This window comes from Loxodonta africana, chromosome 10 (assembly GCF_030014295.1).
Source record: "Loxodonta africana isolate mLoxAfr1 chromosome 10, mLoxAfr1.hap2, whole genome shotgun sequence".
Taxonomy (NCBI): domain Eukaryota; kingdom Metazoa; phylum Chordata; class Mammalia; order Proboscidea; family Elephantidae; genus Loxodonta; species Loxodonta africana.
In genome coordinates this window covers 106,378,837-106,403,494 of record NC_087351.1, presented here as the reverse complement: position 1 = coordinate 106,403,494, position 24,658 = coordinate 106,378,837, and the positions used below count along the sequence as shown (strand labels likewise).

The 24,658-nt window shown below is 41.8% G+C and overlaps 1 protein-coding gene across 5 annotated transcripts in view; it reads left to right on the top strand.

Moving 5' to 3' along the window:
* The window catches only part of BTBD7 (BTB domain containing 7), a 106,577-nt gene extending 82,525 nt beyond the window's left edge, over nucleotides 1-24,052 (top strand). For 3 of the 5 annotated variants that reach the window (XM_003408843.4, XM_023546522.2, XM_064292903.1), the window contains exons 6-11: nucleotides 1,270-1,430; nucleotides 4,978-5,121; nucleotides 6,668-6,857; nucleotides 9,919-10,097; nucleotides 11,459-11,899; nucleotides 13,894-24,051. In XM_003408843.4, the coding sequence (XP_003408891.1) occupies nucleotides 1,270-1,430; nucleotides 4,978-5,121; nucleotides 6,668-6,857; nucleotides 9,919-10,097; nucleotides 11,459-11,899; nucleotides 13,894-14,709 (1,931 nt within the window). In that variant the 3' untranslated portion in view covers nucleotides 14,710-24,051. Of the gene's footprint in view, nucleotides 1-1,269; nucleotides 1,431-4,977; nucleotides 5,122-6,667; nucleotides 6,858-9,918; nucleotides 10,098-11,458; nucleotides 11,900-13,893 lie in introns of all 5 variants that reach the window. The other 2 variants (XR_010323219.1, XR_010323218.1) reach the window with 2 other exon arrangements.
* Nucleotides 24,053-24,658: the final 606 nt, after the last annotated feature.

The window sequence follows — 24,658 nt, the reverse complement described above, 5'->3', positions numbered from 1 at the left end:
TTCTGTCCTTACCTGTTAATTTTTGGGAGTCGCATGTAAGGTTTCATTTGAAAACAGAACTCCACTACTTTAAGAAGAAAAAACATTTGAAAAGCAGTGCCTAATAGCATATTGGAAACCCTGGTGGCATAGTGGTTAAGAGCCATAGCTGCTAACCAAAAGGTTGACGGTTCATATCCACCAGGCGCTCCTTGGAAACTCTGTGGGACAGTTCTACTCTGTCCTATATGGTCGCTATGAGTCAGAATCGACTCGATGGCACTGGGTTTGGTTTTAGTTTATAGCATATAAGTATGAAGCCAGACCGTGGCAAGAAAGAAAATACCTTTTGCACATACTTGGAACACTTATTTTGAATGACTCCAGAAAAAGCGTAACTTCTCAAAACAAAACCCCTTTATGTACATATGTAGCACATGATTGAAGAGAAATTCTAGTTTGCCTGTAAAGTGTTTGCAAAAAATGCAGCGTTTACATTCATGAATGATAAAAGTTGTTATTCAGTGGTAATGTTTTTAAGAAAAGAAAAAAAAATACTGCTCCCTAGATTGAAGACATGATTAATGATTTCCGAAATTTATGTAATTTTTCTCCCTACCTCAAAATCATAAGCATGTATATACTTGACATCAACCCCTTTCAGTAATATCCAATGAAGAAAACCTTTATTCTCTGCTCTGGAAAATAGAAATATATTACATGTCAGAGATCAAAGGTTCACTTTTATGTAGTAACATTCCCATAGTATGGAAATTTAAAAAATTTAAAGCTAGATCCAGTGCCCATTAGGTTTTGCTGCTTTGGGCACCAAGTGATTAATGTCTTGTTAAATTGCTGATAAACATATGGTAGCCTGATGAGAATACTGGTAACCTACAGTGACCAGAAACAGTATACGTCCTGTGATGCCATGATTGTACTGAAAACTGGCCACAAAAGCAAGGAAGCTTAAGAAAAACCCCTGATCAAACTAGATTTTAATGAATTGTCATCTTTTCTCCTCGTGAATTAGTATACAGAAAAGAATCCTTTATTCCTTAGGGCAGAACAGTCATAAAAGAATGTTGCTGTACTGTTGACACCATCCTTTTTCTCTGTCCAAGAACATCTCTGTTAAATAAACTTCTTTTGACAAAAAATCTTTTATAACCTTTTTCAAAGCATGTGTAATCAAGTATATTAGAGTGTTACTGAGACTATACTAAAGAAAAAAAGCTTTTCTCTGAAAATTTAGATTTGGTTGGGAACCTTTCATTTTCTCTCTCATAGAGCCAAACTTACTGAGTGGCACTGCTCATAGTGTGAACAAAAGAGGTGTAAAAAGACGAGACCTGGACGTCGAAGAGCTGAGAGAGATCCTTTCTTCTCTCTTACCTTTTGTGCGAATTGAGCACATCTTGCCTATAAACAGTGAAATCTTAAGTGATGCAGTAAGTGTCTTTCTTCATTTGTCCCTTTCATGAAAAGAAAAATATACCAAAATGTACGTGCTTATCTTGTTTTGCAATCATTGTAAATAATTTTACTACTGTTCAAGTATTGCGAAGCTCTTAAGTTCCATGAGGACAGACAGATATCCCTTGGGTTCAATTATGTGTCCCCAGTGTCTGGCACAGTACAAATATTCGGTGAATAAGAGCTCAGTGGGTGAATTGGTCCCATTTTTGTAGGAGCATACTTTGCAGGGGAGTTAGTTGAGTCATTTTCCAGTGTAGACCAAGTAGTTCCTCATTAAAATGGAAAAGGTAGAAGTTACCTTTGGAGACTCTTCAAGAACAGCGATAAATCACGTAGAGCAGGAGGGAGAGTGGGGTTTGTTCGGTAAACTAATAGAATTACTCCAGTTAATGGATGGGAAAATAGATATTATCACTATCAATATTAGTTCTTCGAAGTTGGTTTATAAATTTAATGTAGTTCTTATAAGTCTCATGATAGATTTTGAAATCACACAGAAACATTATAAAAGTCATCTTGAAAAATAAACTGATAAGAATTTTTAAGTTATTTAAAAAGGGCATAATGAAGAAATGCGGTAACTCTTCTAGGATGTAAAATATATTTTAAAACTCTATGAATGTTTAAACCATAACGCTGGTGTAATAGACAAGACAAAATAGTCCAGAAAAAATCCTAGTTAATATAATAATTAAATGTATAATAAAGGAGCTATTGCAAATCATTGTAGTGCTGGAATAACTGCTGAGCAAGAGGTGGAGAGTCACTAACGTCAAACTCTCATTTCACTTGCACACACAGTTAATCCCTGTTAGATTGAAGAATTAAATATTAAATTGAAGCATGGAGAAACTAGAAGAAAACAATTAAATATTTATGGAATCTCTGATTTGAAAAAATGTTCTGTCTCACTAGTAATCACACCAAAAAAAAGGCAAAATAAGACAAGTGTTTTTTTTTTTTTTTTGCCTGTTAAGGCAGTAACCTTTGAAATAATACCTCTGGCCTGTAGGGGAAGTATAGCTGGTACATTGATGCCATTGATTTGAAGCAATCCAGATGAATAGCAATTATCAAGAGGCATCAGAATGTTCGTATACTTTGATCTGATAATTCCACTTTCAAATGCTGCTCTTGAAATAATTCCAAGTTCGGTTTAAAAAATTTTTTTAAAAAGCCAAGGAATTGAAAATATTGAAGTTGTCAAGGATTTCATTTTCTTGGATCCACAATCAACACCCATGGAAGCAGCAGTCAAGAAATCAAATGACATACTGCATTGGGCTTACCTACTGCGAAAGAACTCTTTAAGATGTTAAAAAAGCAAAGATGTCACTTTGAGGACTAAGGTGCACCTGACTCAAGCCGTGGTATTTTCAGTCACCTCATATGCATGCGAAAGCTGGATGATGAATAAGGAAGATTGAAGAAGAATTGATACATTTGAATTATGGTGTTGGTGAAGAATATCGAATACACCATGGACTGCCAGAAGAATGAACAAATACATCTTGGAAGAAGTGCAGCCAGAATGCTCCCTTAGAAACCAAGATGGCAAGACTTTGTCTCAGGCACTTTTGGACATGTTATCAGGAGGGACCAGTCCCTGAAGAAGGACATCGTGCTTGGTAAAGTATAGGGTCAGCAAAAAAGAGGTGGACTCTCAACAAGATGGATTGACACAGTGGCTGCAACAATGGGCTCAAACATAGCAATGATTGTGAGGATAGCACAGAACAAGGCAGCATTTCATTCTGTTTTACATGGGGTCGTCATGAGTTGGAAGCAACTCAACGGCACCTAACAATATAGCAGTGGTTTAAAAATATAGATATGCACAAAGGTATTTATTGTTATAAGTGTTATTTAAATATTTGGAAAGCCTAAATGTCTAATAACAGGGAAAATGAAAGTAAATTATAGTGTGACTACTCAACAGACTAGATTATTTTGTTGCCCTGAACAGTGGTTATAAAGACTAGTAAGTATTAAAAAAAAAAAACTATTAAGTATAGTAACATGGAAAATGCAAATGATGAAATATAACTTAAAAAAAGAGGATACAAAATATATACTTTTATGTATTCTATATTTACATTTGTAAAAATTTGTTTGAAAAAGACTGGAAGAATATCATTATTACAGTTATAATTAGAGTTATGAGTTTTTTCTAGTTTATACATACTACAGCAGTTAAGAGCTTAACCGCAAACCAAAAAGTTGGCATTTTGAATCCACCCTCCTTGGAAACCCTATGGGGCAGTTCTACTCTGTCCAAAAGGGTCACTATGAATCGGAATCAACTCAATGGCAACTTTTTTTTTTTAATATATATAATGCCATATCTAAGTAGTTAAAAGTAATTCTAACTAATGTAGCAATCAGATGCTTATTTAACAATTGTAATATTAGCGAAGGAGTACGGTGGTGCAGTAGTTAAGTGCTTGGCTGCTAACTTAAAAGGTTGGAGGTTCAAACCCACCCAGCAGCTCCACAGGAGAAGTACCGGGCAGTTCTGCTTCCGAACAGATTACAGCCTAGAAAACCTTGTGGGGCAGTTCTCCTCTGTCACGTGGAGTCGCTGAGAGTTGGAATCAACTCGATGGCACCCAGCAGTATTGACAAAACAATTTTTGGTTTCATTTAAAACCTGGGACTTAAGCCAAATTGAACCCTGTAGTATTTGGTTTAGAAAAATGTTTTAGAAATTTGATTTAGTAGTCTTAGAAAATGTGTGTCTCCCTTCTTAACTCCATGCCTAACACATAATTATAATCCTCAGTAAAAACTTGTTAATACTGACCATTAACCTCAATGCCCTGTTAGTACGTCCTAGGCAGTGCGCTGAGTGCTTTATCTGCCTTACTTCATTTAATTCTCATAGCCACCTTATATTTATGTTCTCGTGGTGTAGATGAGGAAATAGCAGGGCCACCACTTTCCATCAGTTGAGCAGTATCTTAAATTTAGGGCCATACATGAGCCCTTGAAGTGAGGCCCAGGTAAAATGGGATGCCCATGGTCACGCAGCTGTTAAATGAGGAGTTAAAGTTTAAACCAAGTCAGCCTTCCTCTAGAGCCTGTGTTCCTAGCCACATATTGCCCTTCATCCTTGTGCTATAGACAAAGGTCCAGGTAGATGGAGGGAAGAGTCAGTGGCTAATTGAGTAAGGAAAAAAAGTGAAAATTGGTTTTCATTGAGAGTTCTGTTCTGGAAGTTAGTCCAACTCATTACAATTTTAAAATAATGTCTCTTGTTTTTAAAAAATCATTCCTCTGTTAGAGAAAAATGGAAAATTATATATACTGTATATCGTATTAAATTATATATTTTATTGGTGAGTCCTTTAAATATTATTAAGCATTTGAGATATTTTTAAATTTCACATATTGCTGTATTTTTATTTAAGTGGCAAAGTTTGGATGTTTTGATTTATAGGTACAAATATTTTTATCCTAGTAGTACTGAAGTATACACAAATCCGTAGTTTATCTTAAAAAAAATTTTGTTTTTTTAAGATGAAAAGAGGCTTGATTAGTACTCCCCCATCAGATATGCTTCCTACAACAGAAGGTGGAAAGTCAAACGCCTGGTTACGGCAAAAGAACGCTGGTATATATGTTCGTCCTCGACTGTTCTCCCCCTACGTGGAAGAAGCAAAGGTAATGAAAACATTGGAGGATATGAGGCTACTTTATTACAAACTGGATACACAACGATGTTTATTGTGGTATTTAAATATTTGAAAATAGCTAAAACATCCAGTAATAAAGTGAAGGTAAATTCTTGTTTGACTACTCAACAGAATAGTTTTCAGAAACGTTTAATTATCAAACGTTTTTAAAGCTTAGGTCATGTTAAAATGCATTTTACACTTTTCTCACTGTAGTTACCTTGTAAATTGTTAACTTGGGGGGGAAACATCATTTTACCAAATGGTTGTAAGTATTTTGTGGTCTTGAGGATGGAGAAGATGTTACAAAGAAGACTGCCACATTTTGTTTTCCTTAGTGAACATAAACACGGGGCTTCTTGTGAGTTGTTTCTAGAGTAGCTGACCATTGGGAATTGTGTTTGATTTTAGAATGAGTGTTCAAAATAAGACAGAATTTCAGGCTATTATATAAATAGTTGGCATTATGTTGTAATAAAGAACTCTCAAAAAAAATGATAATGTGAAAATGGAATTCTGTAATTTTCATTAGATGCATTCTAACATAGGAACTTGGAGTTGGCCTTTTGAGGAACTGACAGTCTTCGAAAGTCAGAAATCACCATTAAACTTTCTGAAACAAATGTAAAAGGCAAAACAATTTGGGCGTAGAATTAAGTTGCCTTTAAATTTCCTTATTTTTATTGTCGAGAGTTTCTAGTTTAAGATATATGAAAGGATTTGGGGGAAGTTTACCTTATTTTATTGAATAGGTGTATAATCTAACTCTTACTAAGTAGTTGGCATTTTAAATAGTTGTAAAATTCAGGGGAAAAAACCAGAATGGTTGGGCCTGGTCTTTCTGAAATAGGTTCAGTACTGAGTCACTCAAACAGCCGGAGGTCTTCACAAAAAGTCAATTAGGTTTTGATAAAAGGTCTGTAGTAAACTAGATGTCACCTACGTTCTCCTCTGTGTCGAAATGGGACTGTGGAAGGCCAGTGAGACAGGCCTCCTGGGAACTTGGATGTGTCTCAGGTGGCTCTGCCCAAACGCAAGTGGACAGTTGCCCCTAGTGTGTGTGAATAGTGTTTGTACCTTATCTCAATTTGGCCCTTCTGCAGTTTGGCGAGATAGAGTCATATGAAACTAATTTAACAAAATGGAGTTTATTTATAAGTCTGCTAATTTAATATTTAGTATTTTTTATTTTGAGCATTTTTCACTGGATCTGATTTTAGCTCATGTATGCATTGTTTTCTTTATAGTGCTTTTATGTATAATTTATTTCTTATTAATATCCCTCTATCAAATTTCATATACTTCAATTAAAACCAAACTTTTCAGATGATTATTTCTTTTCAAAGATGCTCCAAAAAGATTCTTTAAAAATTAAAGTGGTACTTTCTCCTTTCCCCACTAATTTTAAACTTTATGAACTAGAGACAGTAAACTAATTCCCATTTTATATGTTGAAGGCAGTAATCTTCCTCCAGGTGTGATTTCACAGCAATGACAGGTTGACTAACTCTATTAATACTAAATTATTATTCCAGTCAGTGCTCGACGAGATGATGGTGGAACAAACAGATCTTGTGCGTTTGCGAATGGTTAGAATGTCCAATGTGCCAGACACACTTTATATGGTCAGTAACGCCGTGCCACAGTGTTGTCACATGGCCAGCCACCAGCAGATCAGCAGTAACCAGTCAAGCCCTCCTTCAGTTGTAGCCAATGAAATTCCGGGTAAGATGGTAGCTTTTCATCAGACGTTTATATTTGCATGAGTAATTCTGTCATTTTCGTACTTGCCGATGTTCGGACCCCTTTGTGTATGTGAATTCTCTCCACGTTTCAATACCCATTATGCCTTTTTCTCTACTTAGAAGCTTTTTGTTTTGTGTTTTATTTTACATTGACAAGTATATGTAGTTTTTCAACCCTGGCCCTAGTGACATTTCCAAAACCCACTGCTGTCAAATCTGACTCATAGCAACCCTTTAGGACAGAGTAGAATTGCCCCTTAGGGTTTCCAAGGCTGTAATCTTTATGGAAGCAGATGGCCGCATCTTTCACCCACGAAGCAGCTTGTGGGTTCAAACTGGCCACCTTTTGGTTAGCAGCAAGCACTTAACCACTGCGCCACCAGGACTCCTAGGCGCCACCAGGACTCTGTTAGTGATGTTTAGGGCTCTATAATTCTATGTTGTAGGGAGATGTCATGTGCATTGTAGAATGTTCAGCAGTATCCCTGGCCTGTACTTACTAGATGCCACCCCCACCTCCAGTTGTGACAGCCAGAACCGTCTCTAGACATTGCCAAATATGCCCCATGGGACAAGGTCATCCCCTATTGAGAACCACTGGTGTAGCAGATTTTTTTTTTTTTTTTGGTCACTATAGGGTATTCTCATATTATAAGACCTGTTGGGAAGGTAATATGAATTTATACCTGGGTCAGGAACTTCTTTGAATCGATATATGACCCAGAAGAATGTGAGGCCCATGGGTTTCCTGGAGATCCAGTTTCTCAGGGTCTGCTCTGTGAAGGGGCAATGCAGGCTCATGTCTTAGTATTTTGGGGCAGTTGCCCACAGATAGAGGTGTAACTGTTATCCCCGAAGATTTCTGAGCAAAGGGCTCGAGTGTCACTATGTAAGAGAAGAAAAAACAACAGTGATCCAGTGGTCAGACATGTATGGTTCTTTCCAGTTATCATTACTTAAAGCATACATTGAATAACAGTGTGAAGAGAAATATTTCTTTAGCTGATTGTGCAGATTTTGTTGCTTTGGTAATTAGCATTATTTTTATAGGCTTGGGTTAGTACACTTGAATATCACCATAAAATAATACTTAGAACAGAATCTCAAAACCAAAAACATTCACAATTATAAATGCTCAGAAAACTCAGACTTGTCTTTCTGTAGTTCAGCTAATGAGACGTAGCCTGCTGTAATTGTCGTCTTAGGTCTCTCGCTTCCTTGCCAACCACACTAAGTACTAGAGCTTAGTATAGCTTAGTGGGAAAGACCTGTGGGCTCATATCCTGGCTCTGCCTCTTCATTTGTGTGACTTTGCACAAGCCGCTTGCCTCCCTAGGCCTTCATTTCCTCATCTCTGAAATGAGGGTACTATCTCCTTTCTGGGCTGTTGTGAGAATTTAATGAAGCACCATGAGTAATACCCTTAGGAGTTTGCCTGCACAAAGTAAACACTCAATAAACAATCATGTCCCTTCCTGCAAAAATTAATAATCAATCACCACTCCAGACAATTTACCTAATAAAGATCTATAGGCTTCCTCCCCTCCTCCCCAGCCCTACTGTTTCAAGCCTTAGTACAGGCTCAGGAATTGTGGTAGTAGCCTCCTCACTGATTCCCTGCCTCTAATCTTACTCCCATTCTGTTCTTTACACCAGAGGTCGGCAAATTTTTTGGGTAAAGGCCCAGATAGTAAATATCTTAGACCTTGTGGACAATGTAGTCTCTATCACAACCAGTTAACTCTGCCATGGTAGGCAAAAAACAGCCATAGACAGTACTTCAACGAACAGATGTGGCTGTGTTCCAGTAAAACTATTTGCAAAAACAGGCGGCTGGCTGGAGTTAGCCTGCAGGGGGCAGGCGGGAGTTAGCCTGCAGGCCACAGCTCACAGACCCTGCTTTATACTCCTGCCAGAGCATTGTCACTGAATCACAGCTCTGACCCTGGCATTCCCTGCACAGATGACACCTGTTGTACACAGGGTACAGTTTAAACTCCTTATCATGACACGTGCTCTGCCGCTACCCATCTTTTGTCCTTCTTCCTCAACGATCTTCCTGCTTGTGCCTTTGAGCCCTAAGCTCTAGCTATGCCACCTTCTTATACCATGCAGTCGCTCACTTGAAAGCCTTCATCCTGCATTCTCTGCCTGGCTAGTTTCCTCTCATTCTTCAGGATTCCACTCAGAATCCACCTTGTCTGAGAAGCCTTTCCCGCCTGCCACATCACTTCAGCACCCTGTGCGGATTGCCCTCCCTGTACTAGTTTACTTCACTGAAGCCCGAGCTCTTAGAGGACTGGGACCACGTCTTTACTCTGGGGACCCTCGAGTCCAGTCCCTAGCACATAGGACTCAAAAACTTATTTGAATAAAAGAATGAATGTGTTTTGAAGACTTAGAGCCTGCTCTGAGACTTAGAAAAGAATATGTGCAAATAAAATTTTATCTGGGCTGTGAATTAAGATAATACAACTCAGGAGCTGTTTGGTATAATCAACCCTGAAAAATAATTAGATGTTTGAAGCCATTGTCCTGAGATAAACCTTAAAGCAAAAACATCCCCTGAAGTCTTCTTAAAACCAAATATTTTAGCTTAACTAGTTAAAAAAAAAAAGTCTGCCTTGAGCATTATGCTCTTTTAAGAACTATCTCTATGGGATCAAAGTGACCACAGCAACTGGAAAGATTAGATAGTAACCTTAGGGGCAATGAGTTTATGTCAGTGGGGGAGGAACAACTCAGAAAAGGAGGGCGAGAAGGGTTGCACACAAAGTGTAATCAATGTTACTGAATTGCACATGTAGAAACGATTGAGTTGGCATGTGTTTTGCTGTGTATATTCTCAACAACAATAAAATAAAATTTAAAAAAAAAGTATATAAATCGCATGTTGCCAGGAAATGAAAATACTATAAAAAAAATTTGTAAGAGATTCTGATGCAAAACACGTGCTTCTTAAGACTCTCATGTGCTCACGGGCTTATCTTTTGTGTCCTCAACTCATGGATTTTGCTTATACGCGCTCTTTCTTCTTGCAGTTCCTCGTCTGCTCACTATGAAAGACATGGTCAGGCGTCTGCAGGAACTCCGACACACTGAGCAGGTGCAGAGAGCCTACGCGCTGAACTGTGGCGAAGGCGCCACTGTCAGCTATGAGATCCAGATTCGCGTGCTCAGAGAGTTCGGCCTTGCAGATGCTGCTGCGGAGCTCTTGCAGGTGGGAAATAGCATTAAACTGGACTGAAAATCGGGAGCCTTGACCACTTCAGGGAGTATTTAGTGATTCTGAGCAGCCTGTTGGGGTTGATATCCTGACTCTGTTTCGTATTAGTTGGTTAACTCGGAGCAAGTTACTTAACCACTCTGAGCATCAATGTCCTTACCTGTAAAATGGGTTGTTGTGGAGATAAGAGGTGCTGACGGTAAAGCAACTAAGTATCCGGCACATAATAAGCATATAAATGTTAGTTAGCTGCTATGTTAGCTGCTAAAATATCCCTTGGTGCGAATGTCTGGCAGAGGATGTAGAAAAGCCTCCTGCTCTCTCACCCTGGTTTGGTTACTAGATTGCAGGTTTGGGTGTACTGCCATATTTGGTCTCCAGATTGCAGGTTTGGGCCTACTGCCATACTTCTGGGTCTTCCAGATACCCTTCTTTTTTCTTTCTCCTCCCCCTTCTACAAGAAATTTTTTTTTCCCCGAGGGCTCATGCTATATAAGCATGAGAATCAAGGAATGTGTGCTTTTTTTGTTTTTCAATCTAGCAAAAAAAAAAGAACACTCATTTCTAGTAATTATGAGGTATGAAAGCAGCAGCACTGGTCTGGCAGTGACAAGAGGACCTGTAAAGTAGTCTGATCACAGCCACTCAGACAGCCCAGAGTAAAATGTCATTTCATCTGACCAGGTGATCTAATTGTTTTCTTGCGACCGAGTCCAAACTCCTTCAGCCTACATCTTCAAGATGGTGTGGCGTTCTTAGGCAAGACAGCAGGCCATGTTTCAGTTCATGGTTTTCTATTTTTGCTATGGTCTCTATCTATAAAATATATAGTCTGGTTTTCTATTCGTTTGTATTCTCTTTAACATTCTAAATTGTATCTTAATTTACATAAAAGTTTTATAATTTAAGTATTTTCATGTTTCTCAAAGTACTCATCAAACTTAGTCACGTACAATGTGTAAGGGATATTATTTTGTAGTCCTTATTTCAGACTGAGAGTGTTCAGACCTTCTGTCAGAATATTTTAGGAGGGTTATTAGTAGCACATCTTTTCTTCCTTTGGTGTTTAATGTTCATTTTATTTTCTGAGGAAAGACATATTTGAATTGGGTTTTATTATCTATTTCTGCATTATTGCATAATCTTGCAAGAGATGAGTGACCTGCTTGCTGGTTATTAAGATGATTTTTTTCTTGGGCTTCTGGCCTGGAAAAATATGTTGTGCTCTTTACTCTTGCTGAATGTGGTTTTTTCAGGTAGCTTACTTAATTCTTTCAGCCTGTAAATTTCCATCTAAGAAATCTGCTAATGTTCTAACTTTTTTTTTTTTTTTCTCTCTTTTTAATCTTTCTTAGAATCCTCACAAGTTCTTTCCTGATGAACGTTTTGGGGATGAAAGTCCACTCTTGACAATGAAACAGGCTGGGCGATGTCGGGTTAACAGTACCCCTACTGCAGAAACCATGTTTACAGATCTGGACTCTTTTGTGGCCTTCCATCCACCCTTGCCCCCTCCTCCACCTCCATACCACCCCCCAGCTACCCCAATCCATAACCAACTAAAAGTGGGTTGGAAGCAAAAACCTCCCAGCCAGCATCCTTCACGGTCGTTTTCTTATCCCTGCAGTCATTCCCTCTTTCACTCCAGAACACCTCCGAAAGCGGTCCCTCCTCCAGTCTATTTGCCAAGCATTAAAGCAGCACCCCCTGACTGTACAAACACTGCAGGCTTGGGGAGGCAGACAGTGGCTGCTGCTGCTGCTGCATCAGCAGCAATGACATCTGAGAAACAAGTGGTAAGTCAACACTTCAGTAGTTATTAGTTGCTGTCAAGTCGACTCTGATTCGTGGCACCTTATGTATGACAGAACGAAACGTTGTCCAGTCCTGCACCGTCGTCATGACCATTGGTATGTTTGAGTCCATTGTTGTAGCTCTGTGTCAGTCCATCTCATTAAGGGTTTCCCTTGTTTTCACTGACTCTCTTTAGCAAACAGAATGCCCTTTTCTGATGACGTGTCAGAAGTGAGTGAAAGTCTCACCATCCTCGCTTGCCAGGAGCATGCTGGGTGTGTTTCTTCTAAGATTGATTCATTCGTTCATTCTTCTGGCAGCCCATAGTATATTCAGTATTCTTCACCAGCACCACAGTTTGAACATATCAGTTCTTCATTGTTCAGATCTCACATGTATATGAGGCAATTGGAAAGACTTAATTCATATAATATTAGAAGTAATTCCTTTGGCCCCAAGATCCGCACTGGGATTCAGCTGTGTCCAGAAGTGTTATTGACGAACTGAAAGCAGAGACTTGAAGGGTATGGAAAAGAGAGAGATGGTATAGGTGAATGAGAAAGGACAGCAGGAGACAGACTAAAGTTTTATGTGGTTGGAGTAGTGGACTGCCTTCCTTGTCCTTAGTTTAACTGCAAGTATTAGGAAGGGTTAATGGGCAGTGGAGCCCTGCTGGCACAGTGGTTAAGCTTGGCTGCTTACTGAAAGGTTGGTAGTTTGAACTCACCCATGGCTCCGTGGGAGAAAAGACCTAGCAACCTGTGCCTGTGAAGCTCACAGCCTAGGAAACCCTGTGGGGCAGTTCTACTCTGTCATACATGGTCGCTATGAGTCCAGATCAGTTCAACAGCACACAGTAACAATGGTCAATATAAATGGATGTACGAGTGTCATAATGGTCTGTTCAAGTCCACGCCTAGAATCTGTGCCTAAGTTCTATTCTGCTGTTCTGTAGAGTCTACTATTCTATAGAATGCACTGATAGGACAAGAAGGGAAGTTTCTTAGGCCACATATACCATCAGGGACAACATGGCAAAAGACTCCCCATTCAGAAAATAGGCAGAAAGTTCACCCCCTTGCATGCCTCTGCCTCCAGGAAGCACGTCCATCAGAGCGCTCGTTTGACTTTGAGTCACGTAGGTAGTGTTCGGAGATACTAATTCAAGAGAAAATTCCGTACTCGATTTTCACTGCATTAGAGGTGGAATTTCTGGTTTATGTAATACATTTGACAAAAAATAATGATCTTTAAATCTTGCTACTTAGTCGCACACTGTTGATAGCGTTCAGTACAGAGAAAAACAAATGATGCATGCATGTATTAGTTCAGGGAAATGTCGTTAAACACAGCTTATTGGAAGCTATGGACTAGTGTGCACCTTAGGCCAAATTATGATTCTTCGTCACTATCTTAGACCCCTCTACCCACTCTCCCTGCCATAACCCCCAGTCCCAAATCAGAAACACAAAGGTTGACAGTGTTTGATAAACCAGATTCCTGTCCTATCGGCCTGGCCCTTGCATCTATAATTACAAAAGTTCTACTACTTTGTATTTTAAATAAAACTCCCTTTAAAGGTAATTGCTTTATGTTCATCTCAGTCTTGCTTATAATAATGAAAAGCTGGAAACAACCTAAATGTCCAGCAGTGGGAGACTGGTTAAGTCATGGTTTATCAATACAGTGGAATGTTACACAGTAATTTAAAATGGTGGTTTCGAGAAAATTTAATGGTAGAATTATATATGTACTCAATTCTGTGAAAATTATATGCAAGGAAAAAAGGTATAAGACATACCTTGAAATACCTCAAAACACTAATAGTGGTTCCCTCTGGGGAAATTTAGTGGTGATTTCTCTTTTGCTTTTTGTTTTCTGTATTTTTTTTTAAATAAGCATGTATTACTTTTATAATAAAATCAGTGGACGTTATTTTTACAAAGAGGGATCCTGGGGCCCTTTTTAACTACCCCCCTTTTCTTTCTGTTTGCAGTGTACACAACCTGTGCTAAATGAGCTAATGCCAGACATCGCCATGGGGGTATCCACATTGTCACTCAAGGACAGAAGGCTTCCAGAACTTGCTGTAGATACAGAATTAAGCCAATCAGTTTCCAAAGTAGGACCGGGGCCTCCCCAGCATCTATCTTGTATTCCACAGAGGCATTCACACACTTCTCAAAAGAAACACACGCTAGAGCGAAAAACAGATCCTAGGGAAAATCCGCAGGAATACCCAGATTTCTATGACTTCTCAAATGCTGCTTGCAGACCTTCTACTCCGGCTCCTAGCAGACGGAGCCCCCCACCTTCACAGGCTGGGTATTTTGGTCCCGATTTGTACAGCCACAATAAGGCATCACCAGGTGGCTTAAAGTCAGCCTACCTACCTAGCCAGACCTCTCCTAAAAAACAGGAAGAAGCTAGGAGAGAATATCCACTTTCCCCTGATGGGCATCTACACAGACAAAAGAGCGAGCCAATCCACCTTGATGTCATCGAACAACCTCCCCAGCGGTCAGACTTTCCTTTGGCAGCCCCGGAAAATGCTGGTAATGGCCCAGCCCACATGAGGGGACGGACAGCAGTAGAAACCGACTTGACTTTTGGGCTGACTTCTAACAGACCTTCCCATTCTGCATGTAGCTCTGAAGCTCCAGAAGAGAGATCCACTCGGAGACTGGCAGACAGTGAGTCCTTGGGCCACGGAGCCCAGAGAAACCCAGATTTGGAAAGAGAGGATTCAGTAAGCAGAGGAAGGAGGTCGCCAAGCAAGCCCGACTTCCTCTACAAGAAGTCTGCCCTCTGAGAACATCCTCTACATCGTCTGTGCCTGAGATGTGAGACATCCCATTTATGATGCAACCCAGCAACTTAAAGAGCAGTTCATCCGTGCCAGCTGATAGCTCGGGTTCACATGGGCTCCTCCTCGTGTGTGTATATATGTGTTTATTAGACATAGCATGCTGAGAGGGTTCTTTTGAAAGCTGCGTCTGTCTCTTTTGTGTTTGAACAGTTGTGTGGGGAAGCATTTTTAAGAGCAAGCAAGCTGGCACTTTTTTTCTCTTTAAAAATGATGGAATTTTTTTGCACTTGTACATTTATTTTATCTGTATTGGTTTTATATCAGTATGCTAAACTTTATTGCCACATTTAAAGGACTATTTTCATACTTTTTTGCATTTTACCTTTCATCTGCTGATTCCCATGTGCATTGGATTGCACACTAAGATGTATTTTCTTATGAAATAGTTCTGTGTTTATTTTTTAATTACAGAAATTCCAAAGAACAGCACATCAAAATCTTCCTCTTTTTGGTAATGACTTTAGTTCAGAAATCTTCCTGCTCGATCTCCATTAATGTCTTCTTTTTTTTTTTAATAAGTCTCGGGAGCTAGTCTCCATTCCTCCAGCGGGAGTCCACTCAGGATCCTGAACTTTTCTGGTTCCGTAAAGAACACGGAAGGAGAAAAGTCTTCCGTGCCCAGGCTAAAGCTGTTGCTTTCTTCAGGATGGACTGTGTACCAGAATCACGGAAAACTCCAGTAGTGTGCGTTAGAATATCACTAAGTGATGTTCTAAAGAGATCAAATTAATTGGAATTATAAAGCAGTGGAAATAGCAAACAAAGGGTTTCCCTGACTGGATTTTTGATTCTCAGAGTTGACTCTCCAGCTGAGACGGGTGGAAGGAGTGCTTACTGCCTTCTGTTGTCTTGCTCTGTGGGAAACAACACAAAACAAAAGGGCTTCAGTCTTACGGATGTCATTTGGTGTTTGTAAGCATATGTTTTCTTTCAGATGTCTTTCAAAGTATGTCTGAATTTTGGTGTCCTATAGAAAGTTGTTGCAGAATGCATAATGCTTTGTTGCCAAAACAGAAAAAGAAAAAAAAGTTGGTTTTTTTCCCAGTTAAACACTACACGTCCTACTTGAACTCCACCTTGGGATGCCGGTTTGGGCCTTTTTCTGAACCACCGCAGCACAGGGGATCTTTGAAGATCCTCCCTTGGAAGGGCAATGTGTGAGCTAAGGACTGTTTTTCTTACTCCCCAATGTAAATATATTAGTATTTGAGTTTTTAAATCACTTCAGCATTATTTGAGCATTCACTTTGTATTTTTACAAACACATACACACATGTGGCCGTGGCACTTAGAAGGAAAGACGCTTTCCGAACGTTTCCTTGTGTGAAGGATGTTTGGAAGCCTCTTTTCTGTGTATGTGTGTATATATGTAACTATGAGTCACTCACACTCACCCCAAACTATGCAGGACTCGGGAGCCTTTACAAGCTACCATATAAATGAATTAATTACATGCACTTTTAAGTAAATAGGGTTCTATTGGATGTCAGCAGCTCTGATTTCTCCCAAAACTGTAGTTTCTCTTACAGTCTTTTCCTACTTTACCCTGTGGATATACACTCAGGAATAATCTGACATGTTAAGAAATCCTAACGGTAGATAGTCTCAAAGACAGGAACCACATCAGTGTATCTCCACCCACCGGCACACTGCTGCCTGGCTAGTTAGCTGCTGCTAGTGCGTCCGTCCACGTTGGTGATGCTGTGTATTGCACTCCACATCGCCCGAGGACACGCGGGTCTGCTGGAAGGTGGGCGGGCATCTCCTTCAAGGCTCCTTTCTTAAAGACAGCAAAACACAGAACTCTGTTTTCATTTTTAGGAGGTTTGACTCTAAGATGATGGTGTCTTTTGAAGCCCAGTCTCTGTCCCTCTTCAGAAACAAAAGTTGTTAATCCCGTCATATCCTTTAACATGTATTGATATGTGTTGACATGAATTATTTTCATCCGGTTTTAAATTTCTGTTCTGAATCAGACTGTACTGTGCTGATACTGCAAATAAGAATGAATAGACCTAATTGGGGGCGGGGGGGTGGACTTTTTTAACCTCTGACCTGGTTTATTAAACTGTTAGACCAGAGCTATCGATCCCACACATCCTTGGCCTAAAATTCATTGGATTTTCTTTCATATCCCAAAATTATAAAAATAGGGGGTTGCTGTTCATAATGTTATTTATGAAATTTGCTTTTAATGATTTAGTAGCGCATGTGGCTAAACTCTGTGTATAGAGGGAAAAGTAGCTTTAATCTGTGAGATTGGGGACTGATGTGACTTGCAGCAGGTAAACATGTAGTTCCGTGTGTGGTAGGGTAGGTACTGGTGGACCTTTAGTGTATCTTGTGGAGTGTGGTTTATAAGGTAGGTTGGATAGCGATGTGCCTCTGGCTTTTGAACCTATCCGTTACATCTTTTTTATGGTGTACTAAGATAAATGTGAAGTCTGAGTAAGGTTGCTTTCAGAAAAAGAAAATATATGTGTAAAACAAAACATTTAGGTCACAAGAACTGGCATTTTACTTGGTATAGAAATGTGATGAGAACCAAATCACAAAAATACCAGATCTCCTTTTGAGGCCATCGACAATCAGGCCGTTCAGACAATCACACTTTCAGTACCCACTGTGTGTTGAGGTTAGAAAACTACCATGTAGATCCTAGAGTGGAAAGGGATTCAATTTTCTTAAAGATACTGTTGGTCTTTTTCTTATATTTTTTGTTTTAGTTTTATGATTTTGATGAGTAAGTTCAAAGTCACCTGTGACTCCTAAGGAAAATAGCAGCATGAAAGGTAAAACTACCTGAACCAGTAGTTGTTTAAATGTTTCATGTAAGCTACCCTTCCTCACAGGCCCCTGTAGCTTCTTCTGGGATATGTCGCTAGACCTCAGCTAGCCCAGTGTTTCAGTAACCAGTTAGATTGTAGTGACTTACAGCGAGAGTTCTTTGTGTTTGTCTTTGCGTAGAACTCTCTGTGAAACTTGACTTAATCCTTATTTGAGCTCCCTCAAAAACTCTTGTTCATTACAGTTGTCATCCCTTTGACTTGTTATTCAGGCTCTAGCAATGGACACAATTCTTGTGCAGCTGAGTTCCAGTGGTGACGCAGACACAAATGGGAGGACAGTAATTGCGCAGCCAAGGGGCCACAAAGTGACATCAGTGTGCCATTTTCTGGAGCTGAAAGGTGAATGTTTCTCAGTGACTATACTAGGCAAAACACATGTCTTCATAATATTTAGTTTGCCTTTTAGGGAAAAATATGTTTCATGAAACACTTAAAAATACTTCTTTGCAATTCCGAAGTACTCATGTTTTTATCTTAGGACTGAATTCAAAGGGAAACACTCATTTGACTTTTTTTTAATTATCCGATTGACTTCCAACTTTGTGTAGCTATTAAAACAGCAGTGATGGGTGCTATTCCCGGTTCTGCCATGGTTTACTTTGTCTACGAGTAATTTACTTTCAAACCTCATTACAGATAATCTTACTAACAGAATTACCGTGCACACTGCTAAAAGGTGTTTTCCTGTCCTCCATGAACACTGTTGTATGAACAATGTTTTATGATGTGTTGTCTTTTTGTCCTATGGATTGCAATGGCTGTTATATAATAATTGTATCGGCAAGTCTTTTTTTTTTTTTTTTTTTTTCCCACCCCTCTAGAAAACCCTAAGATTGTGCGTCAACCTCCCATTTTCTGATAAAATATTATAATGGTGTGGCCGTTTCTGTAGAAAGAATACTTGCAAGTGTGCGTCTTGAAAGTAACCTCTGTGTTTGTGTGTTCATGTGGGTTCTAAGAGATCAGATAGCTCTGAAAGTTCCAGGTGCACCTGCACAGGGCTGTATCTGAGCTCAGTGGGCAGGTGGTACGGAATCCTGTTCTCGATGGGGGGCTGGAAGGTCGAGGTTCCTGAACTCCACTTGCTGTTTGTGTACCACATCTGTACTTCAGGCTGCTGGTATCTTTACAATACTGCATTTCTTATGGTTGTGCTGTTACTGGTATAAAGTCAAGTGCCTTCAATGCTAAAGGCTCAGAAATTTTTCTTAAAACTGATTTCATGTCCTATGCAAGTGTTTTTTACAACCTGCATAACCAGTACTTTGTAAAACTTGTTTACGCTTCAATTGTACATAGTGTTTTTTAAAGAAATATATAGTATTTTTATTTAGGTACCTCCAAACTTGAATTCGTCTGTGTCAAGCGTTGTAAAACGATACATTTCTCTTTTGAGTACCATTACAGTTGTACAAAGGTTTTCACTGGTTCTATTTTTCTACTGTCACTGATAAGCATGTAACACTGACTTTAGCCTACACATAGCCGGCATTTCAAATAAATGGCTTGTATAGAACCTGCTGAGTTGGAGACCGTCTGTTTTAGCGGTGTAGCGTACAGCCTCAATTGTAGACGTGACTGTTCCCTCTAGGGTAGAATTGGGAAGTTTTTTACGTGAATTTCTCCTGTTTCTAGGATTTCATTTATTCAGAGGCATTTTTTAATTACTGGTATTATGGGTTTCTTGGAAATCACAGATATTGGGACATTTCTGAGAGATTCATTTTACAAATTTGAACAGAGAGTTCCCTGTCCAGGGTTCTGTAGAGGAAGTTAAGCTCCCCACCCAAGGGCACTGAGCAGCTGGGGTGGGTGGGGCGCGGCAGTCCGTCTGTGAGGACCCAGACCCCATCTCGGTGGTCACAGCTGCCAGGTGTCGGAGACCTGAGTTAGACTCTGAGCTTTCTTCTCTTTAAAACTGAGCCTCAATGGTATTTTTCAGCATGAAAGAGAAAACAGAGTCATGATCTAGGTGGAGTCTAGGTTTCTGGGGAAAAAGAAACATGCAAAATGGAGAGTGTTCTAATTTCCATTTCATAACATTGCTATACAATAGTTCGTATTTTTAAATTTTACTTCAGTCATCTCACTAATGAGTTCTGTCCTAGTACTTCACTCTTCATGCCTGGCTAGGCGATTCTCTATCTGTATATTTTGTAACCACCTTGTCAAGCTGGGGAGCATCAAGGAAAAATACAATCTCAGGTTTTTGTGGGTGGAACTTGTTAAAAATCTGAAAAAGAAATCAAGTTTTATTTCAGTACTTTTGGATTGTCCCCAGAAAAACTGGAGTTCAGCCTAGCTTGCCTAGCCACCTGAAGCCTTACCTTTTCTCAATACATTGACGAACATTCTTAGGTCACTCTCGTCCCAGAGTCAGGTGATACGAAGCAGGAGGCAAAACAGACAGGGTACCTTTAAACTTGACCTGGGGATGACTTTTGTCCTAAAATTTAAACAGTTCAGGGCAGTAGGAGATTTTTGTAGCTGGGTTGAAAAGGCCCAGGAATTAATGGAAGGAGTCCAACAAGAAATATGCTGGATTCCGTGCTGGTTACGGACCTAGTGCCATCAGTTCCAACTCGTGGTGGCCCCATTTGTTACAGAGTAGAGCTGCTCCAAAGGGTTTTCCTCCCTGTAATTTTTACGGAAGCAGATCACCAGGCCATCCTTCTATAGTGCCACCGGGCAGGTCTGAATCACCAACCTGTAGGTTAGTAACCCAGCACAAACTGTTCGCACCACCTTTGCTAAGCTCTTGATACGTTTTTCCTTTAATCCTTCGATAAATTAAGTACTATTTCCTTTTGTCTTCTATGAATTAGGTGCTATTATCAGTGTCATTTTACAAACGAGAAAACTGAAACAGTGGTAGTAACTTGTCTAAGATCACACTGCTTGTAAGTTGGCAGAGCTTGGGCTCAAACCCCGCAGTACTGGCTCCAGAGCCCAAGTTCTCCATGACTGTATTGTGCTGAGAATCAGGCTGTGAGGCAGTCCAGGCAGGGGGATCCGAATGTGCAAAGAGGTGGAGGTAGGCATTTGTTTGGCAAACATTTATTTATTCATCCAGTAAATACTTGCTGAGCAACTGCTTCCTGCCAGACACTGCTCAGTACTCAGGCAACTGTAATGAGCACGACAGTTACAGTCCCACCCTCAGCAGTTTTGGGCTCTCAAGGAAGAGAAGGCACTGAATGATTGCAGAGGTAAGGCTGGGGATCTGACTGGCTCTGGCGATGGGGAAGACTGCCAGATGGCAATGTGGCAATGAGCTTGAAGGTCCGGGTGCCGGGCGAGGAGGAGGGGAGAGGCAGGTGTCTGGAGAGGTGGATTGGGATATTAGAAAGGCTGAGCTCTGGGAGGAGGAGGAGGGGATTGAAACTCCTGAAGGGTGAGAGGTGGGGGAGGCCTGGACTTGCCCCCCTTGGAGGGCAGAGTAAGGATTTTGAACTTGATCCTAATAGCAATGGGAAGCTAACACAGGGTTTTAAGCAGGGGTGTGATGTAGTCAGCTTTGCGTGTTCCCAATCAGGGCCAAAGTATGAGAAGTGGATCACAGAGGAGCAGGAGTGGCTGTGAGAGACCAGCCAGCGGGCACAGCAGGCCAAGAGATTGCTGAGAACAGCCTTTTCGACAGGACAGGACAGGACAGCTTCACGTGACAGGTCCTACCTACGTGGTGACTGGATGAGGGAGAGATGGACAAGGGCTCAGCTTAGGGGAGAGATGGGGAGTTTAATGTTGGTTAGTTAACTTGGAAATAATTGCTAGGCAGCCAACTAACTGTCAATTTGGTGTCAGCTGGCAGGAAGGGTCAAATGGAGAGGTACTGTGCCATGTCCGCACATGTGGGGGCATTTATAGTCTTGGGAGCAGATGGGGCGGCTTACAGAGAAACTTAAGATGAAAAGAGGGCCCAGGAGTGCACCTGGAGGAACTGCAGCCTTCCCAGGTCAGGTCAGCTAGAGGGTGAGGCTGGCAGGGGCAGCCACCAGGTGGACAGAAACCCAGCAGTGTGGCCCCGCAGAAGGCCAGGCAGAGACTTTGAAGGGAAAATGATCTTCAGAATATACACGAGAAGAGAGCAAAATACAAAATTGCTACCACCTGCCCCCACTTGTGGAGAAGACCAGAAAACAGAGATACATAATAAACCTGTATACATACAAAGTTGTTCAAGAACCTACAAGATAGTAACAGGGCCACCTCTGGAAAAAGACATTGGTAATCTGGGAGGGAAGAACTTTGGATTGTATACTGTTTGTACTGGTTGAATTTTTAAATTCCATGCATGTATTAGTCTTTCAAGTTAATTAAAGGTAAGGGATTAAGGATCAGTTCTGCCCCTCCCCTGTCCCACAAAAAGTTCCTCTGTAACTGCTGCTCAGAGGTTTTGGGAGATCAGGCCCAAAAAGATGCTTCGGGGTTGGCCATACGGAGAAGGTGAGTGCGGCCGGCAAGAGCGGCTTGGTGGCTGGGTAGGGAGAGAAGCCAGGTGGGACGGGTTGAAGTGTGAACAGGAGGTGAGAAGGCAGAGACAATGTGTAGATGATTTTTTTTTGAGGAGCTTAGAGGTGAAGAGGAAGAGAGTGGGAGCTGAAGGAGTTGTCGGGTATAAGACAGCCACAAAAGCTGGGTGGTGTCATGGTTACTAGCCAGCCCACGTTACTGCATCTCCATGTGCCTGTCATGAGAGATTGTCACATGCCCAAGTGCAGCCTAGCTGGGCTTGTCCCCCACTGGAAGACTAGATAGACCCTGCCAACATGAAAAAGGAGGTCAGGTTGGCAAAATTTGTTCTTAAGGACTCTCAGTTCCTAGTCACAGCGAGTTTCTTCAGGAGCTCAGAAATCATCTAGCAGTAGCCAGTAGTTCATTCTACAACCCTCTAAGGAGTTCTCGTTAGGGGAACCAGTCCATAGTTACCAGAATCTCCCATCCCACACTTAAAAATACAAATGCAAATGAGACATTTGGCCATTTCTAGTGTTTGGGCCCAGGTCCCTTTTTGGTTGTCCTGTACAGATTGTCATTGAGTGCTGGGTCCCTGCTCACTACCACAGGGCCTTCAGGGTCCCGAGATCCTCTGTCCCGGGCCACCTCAGGTCCTGCTTCAAATTTGCTCTACCCTGCCAGGCTGGAAGGTGCTATCTGACAGGATGTGAGAGAGTGGCGTGGTTCTACCATTTGTCATCCATTAACCTTGCCTTCGCTGTCCTTGCTCCAAATGCGACTTCACACATCACATCAGTGGTGTCATTGCTGTGTTCCTTGGGCCTGCTCATCTCCCTTGGCTTTACCTTGACCCATCTTACCGGCAGGTCCCTCAGGTCTGTATACCCTTTGCCCATGGATCCCTTTTTATTCAGTCTCAGGGCCAATGCTCACCAGCTTCCTACAGCCACAGTCACTTCCTCAGGGGCTGCCCTGTGGCTCCATCAGGGTCAGGATTAAGATGTCCTCCTCTTTCAGGGCCTCTGATTTGTGGCCATCGTCACTTGTCTCAACTTCAGGGCATCTGCATCCATAAAGTCTGGTGTCTGAGTGCTTGTGACCACTGATGGGTTGTGGCAGGGCTTCAGAGCGAGGGAGGAACTGAAGCCAGGAGACCCCACAGGAGGAAGGGGTGTGTCCCCCAGAAGGCTGTGCCTGGACAAGGACGACCCTTGGGAGTGGACCAGGTGAGATCCAGGCAAACCACTGACCTCAGTGTCCTCATTCTTAAAACAGAGGTGACAGCCATTCCCTTGTTGAGTGCTGAGTAACCTTCCAATCACCCTGAGCAAAAACCAAACCTGACCCACAGTGACCTTATAGGACTGAGTAGAACTGCCACCGGGGTTTCCGAGAACCAGCTAGTGGCTTCGAACTGCTCGCCTTTATTGTTAGCAGCCATAGCTCACCATAGCTCTTAACCATTGCACCCCCAGGGCTCCAACCTTATTGCCATTCTCAAGATCAAGAACCGCCTCCTCAACACCTGCCTCTCTGGGCGAGGTTTCTGTGGGCCCTGGCTGACCTCTACACTCCCCCTCACACCAGTAACTAGCTACGTAAATGTCCTCTGTTTCTGCACTCTGATTAGATGTCCATAAATGCCCCCCACCCTCTGCGACTGAACTAAAAGCACTTGTTCTCATTTCTCCTTGTTCTGACAGACCGACCCAGGCCCCCGAGATTTTCTCATTAGTCCAGGTGTAGGAGAGCCCTCAGGGGCCTGAGTGCCCCCCACTACTGCTGGGATTGTGCTCTTTGCAACACTGCAGCCAACTGAGCCCCTCTACCTGCCAGTCCCCCTCTCCTGAGTCATTCTGTCATTGCTCTGTGTAAGCCCCTCCCAAACCAAGCCCATTGCTGTCGAGTTGATCCCGACTCATGGCAGCCCCATGTGTTACAGAGTAGAACTACTCCATGGGGTTTTCTGGGCTGTTATTTTTACAGAAGCAGATCTCCAGGCTTTTCTTCTGCAGCACTGCTCGGTGGGTTCGACCAGCCAACCTTTAGGTTAGTAGCTGAGAGCAACCCATTTGCACCTCCTGGGGGCCTTCTCCCATTATCCAGCCTCTCTGGATTCCCCAGGGGCTTCCCTGATCCTACCCACTGTTCCCCACCCTCCCAAGCCTCTCTACCCTGCCTGAGGCTCCTTCCACCAATTCCCCACTCTCCTCCTCTTCCTATTCTGTCTGTTTCTTGCCTTAGCTGAGTCCCAGCTCTCCAGGTCCCCTGCTGTCCTCTCCCAGGACATGGGCTCATTCCCCCACTTCCATGGATCTTGGGGTCAGGAGGGATGGTGGATGGTCTCCTCCCTCTTGTAACACCAGCTGCCCCAAGCTCATCCTCCGGCCCCCTGGCTACTCCTTCCAAACACTGAGGCCCTCGGCTCCAGCCTCGGTCGCTCTCCCCGCCCCAACACCTGCAGTCATCCTGTCCTGAACCGTCTCCAGCCACCTGCTCTTCCTCCTATTCTGCCACCCGCGCCATACCACACCCTCCCTTTGTCCTGAGAATGGCTGTACCTTTGAAATCTTCACCTCACTTCC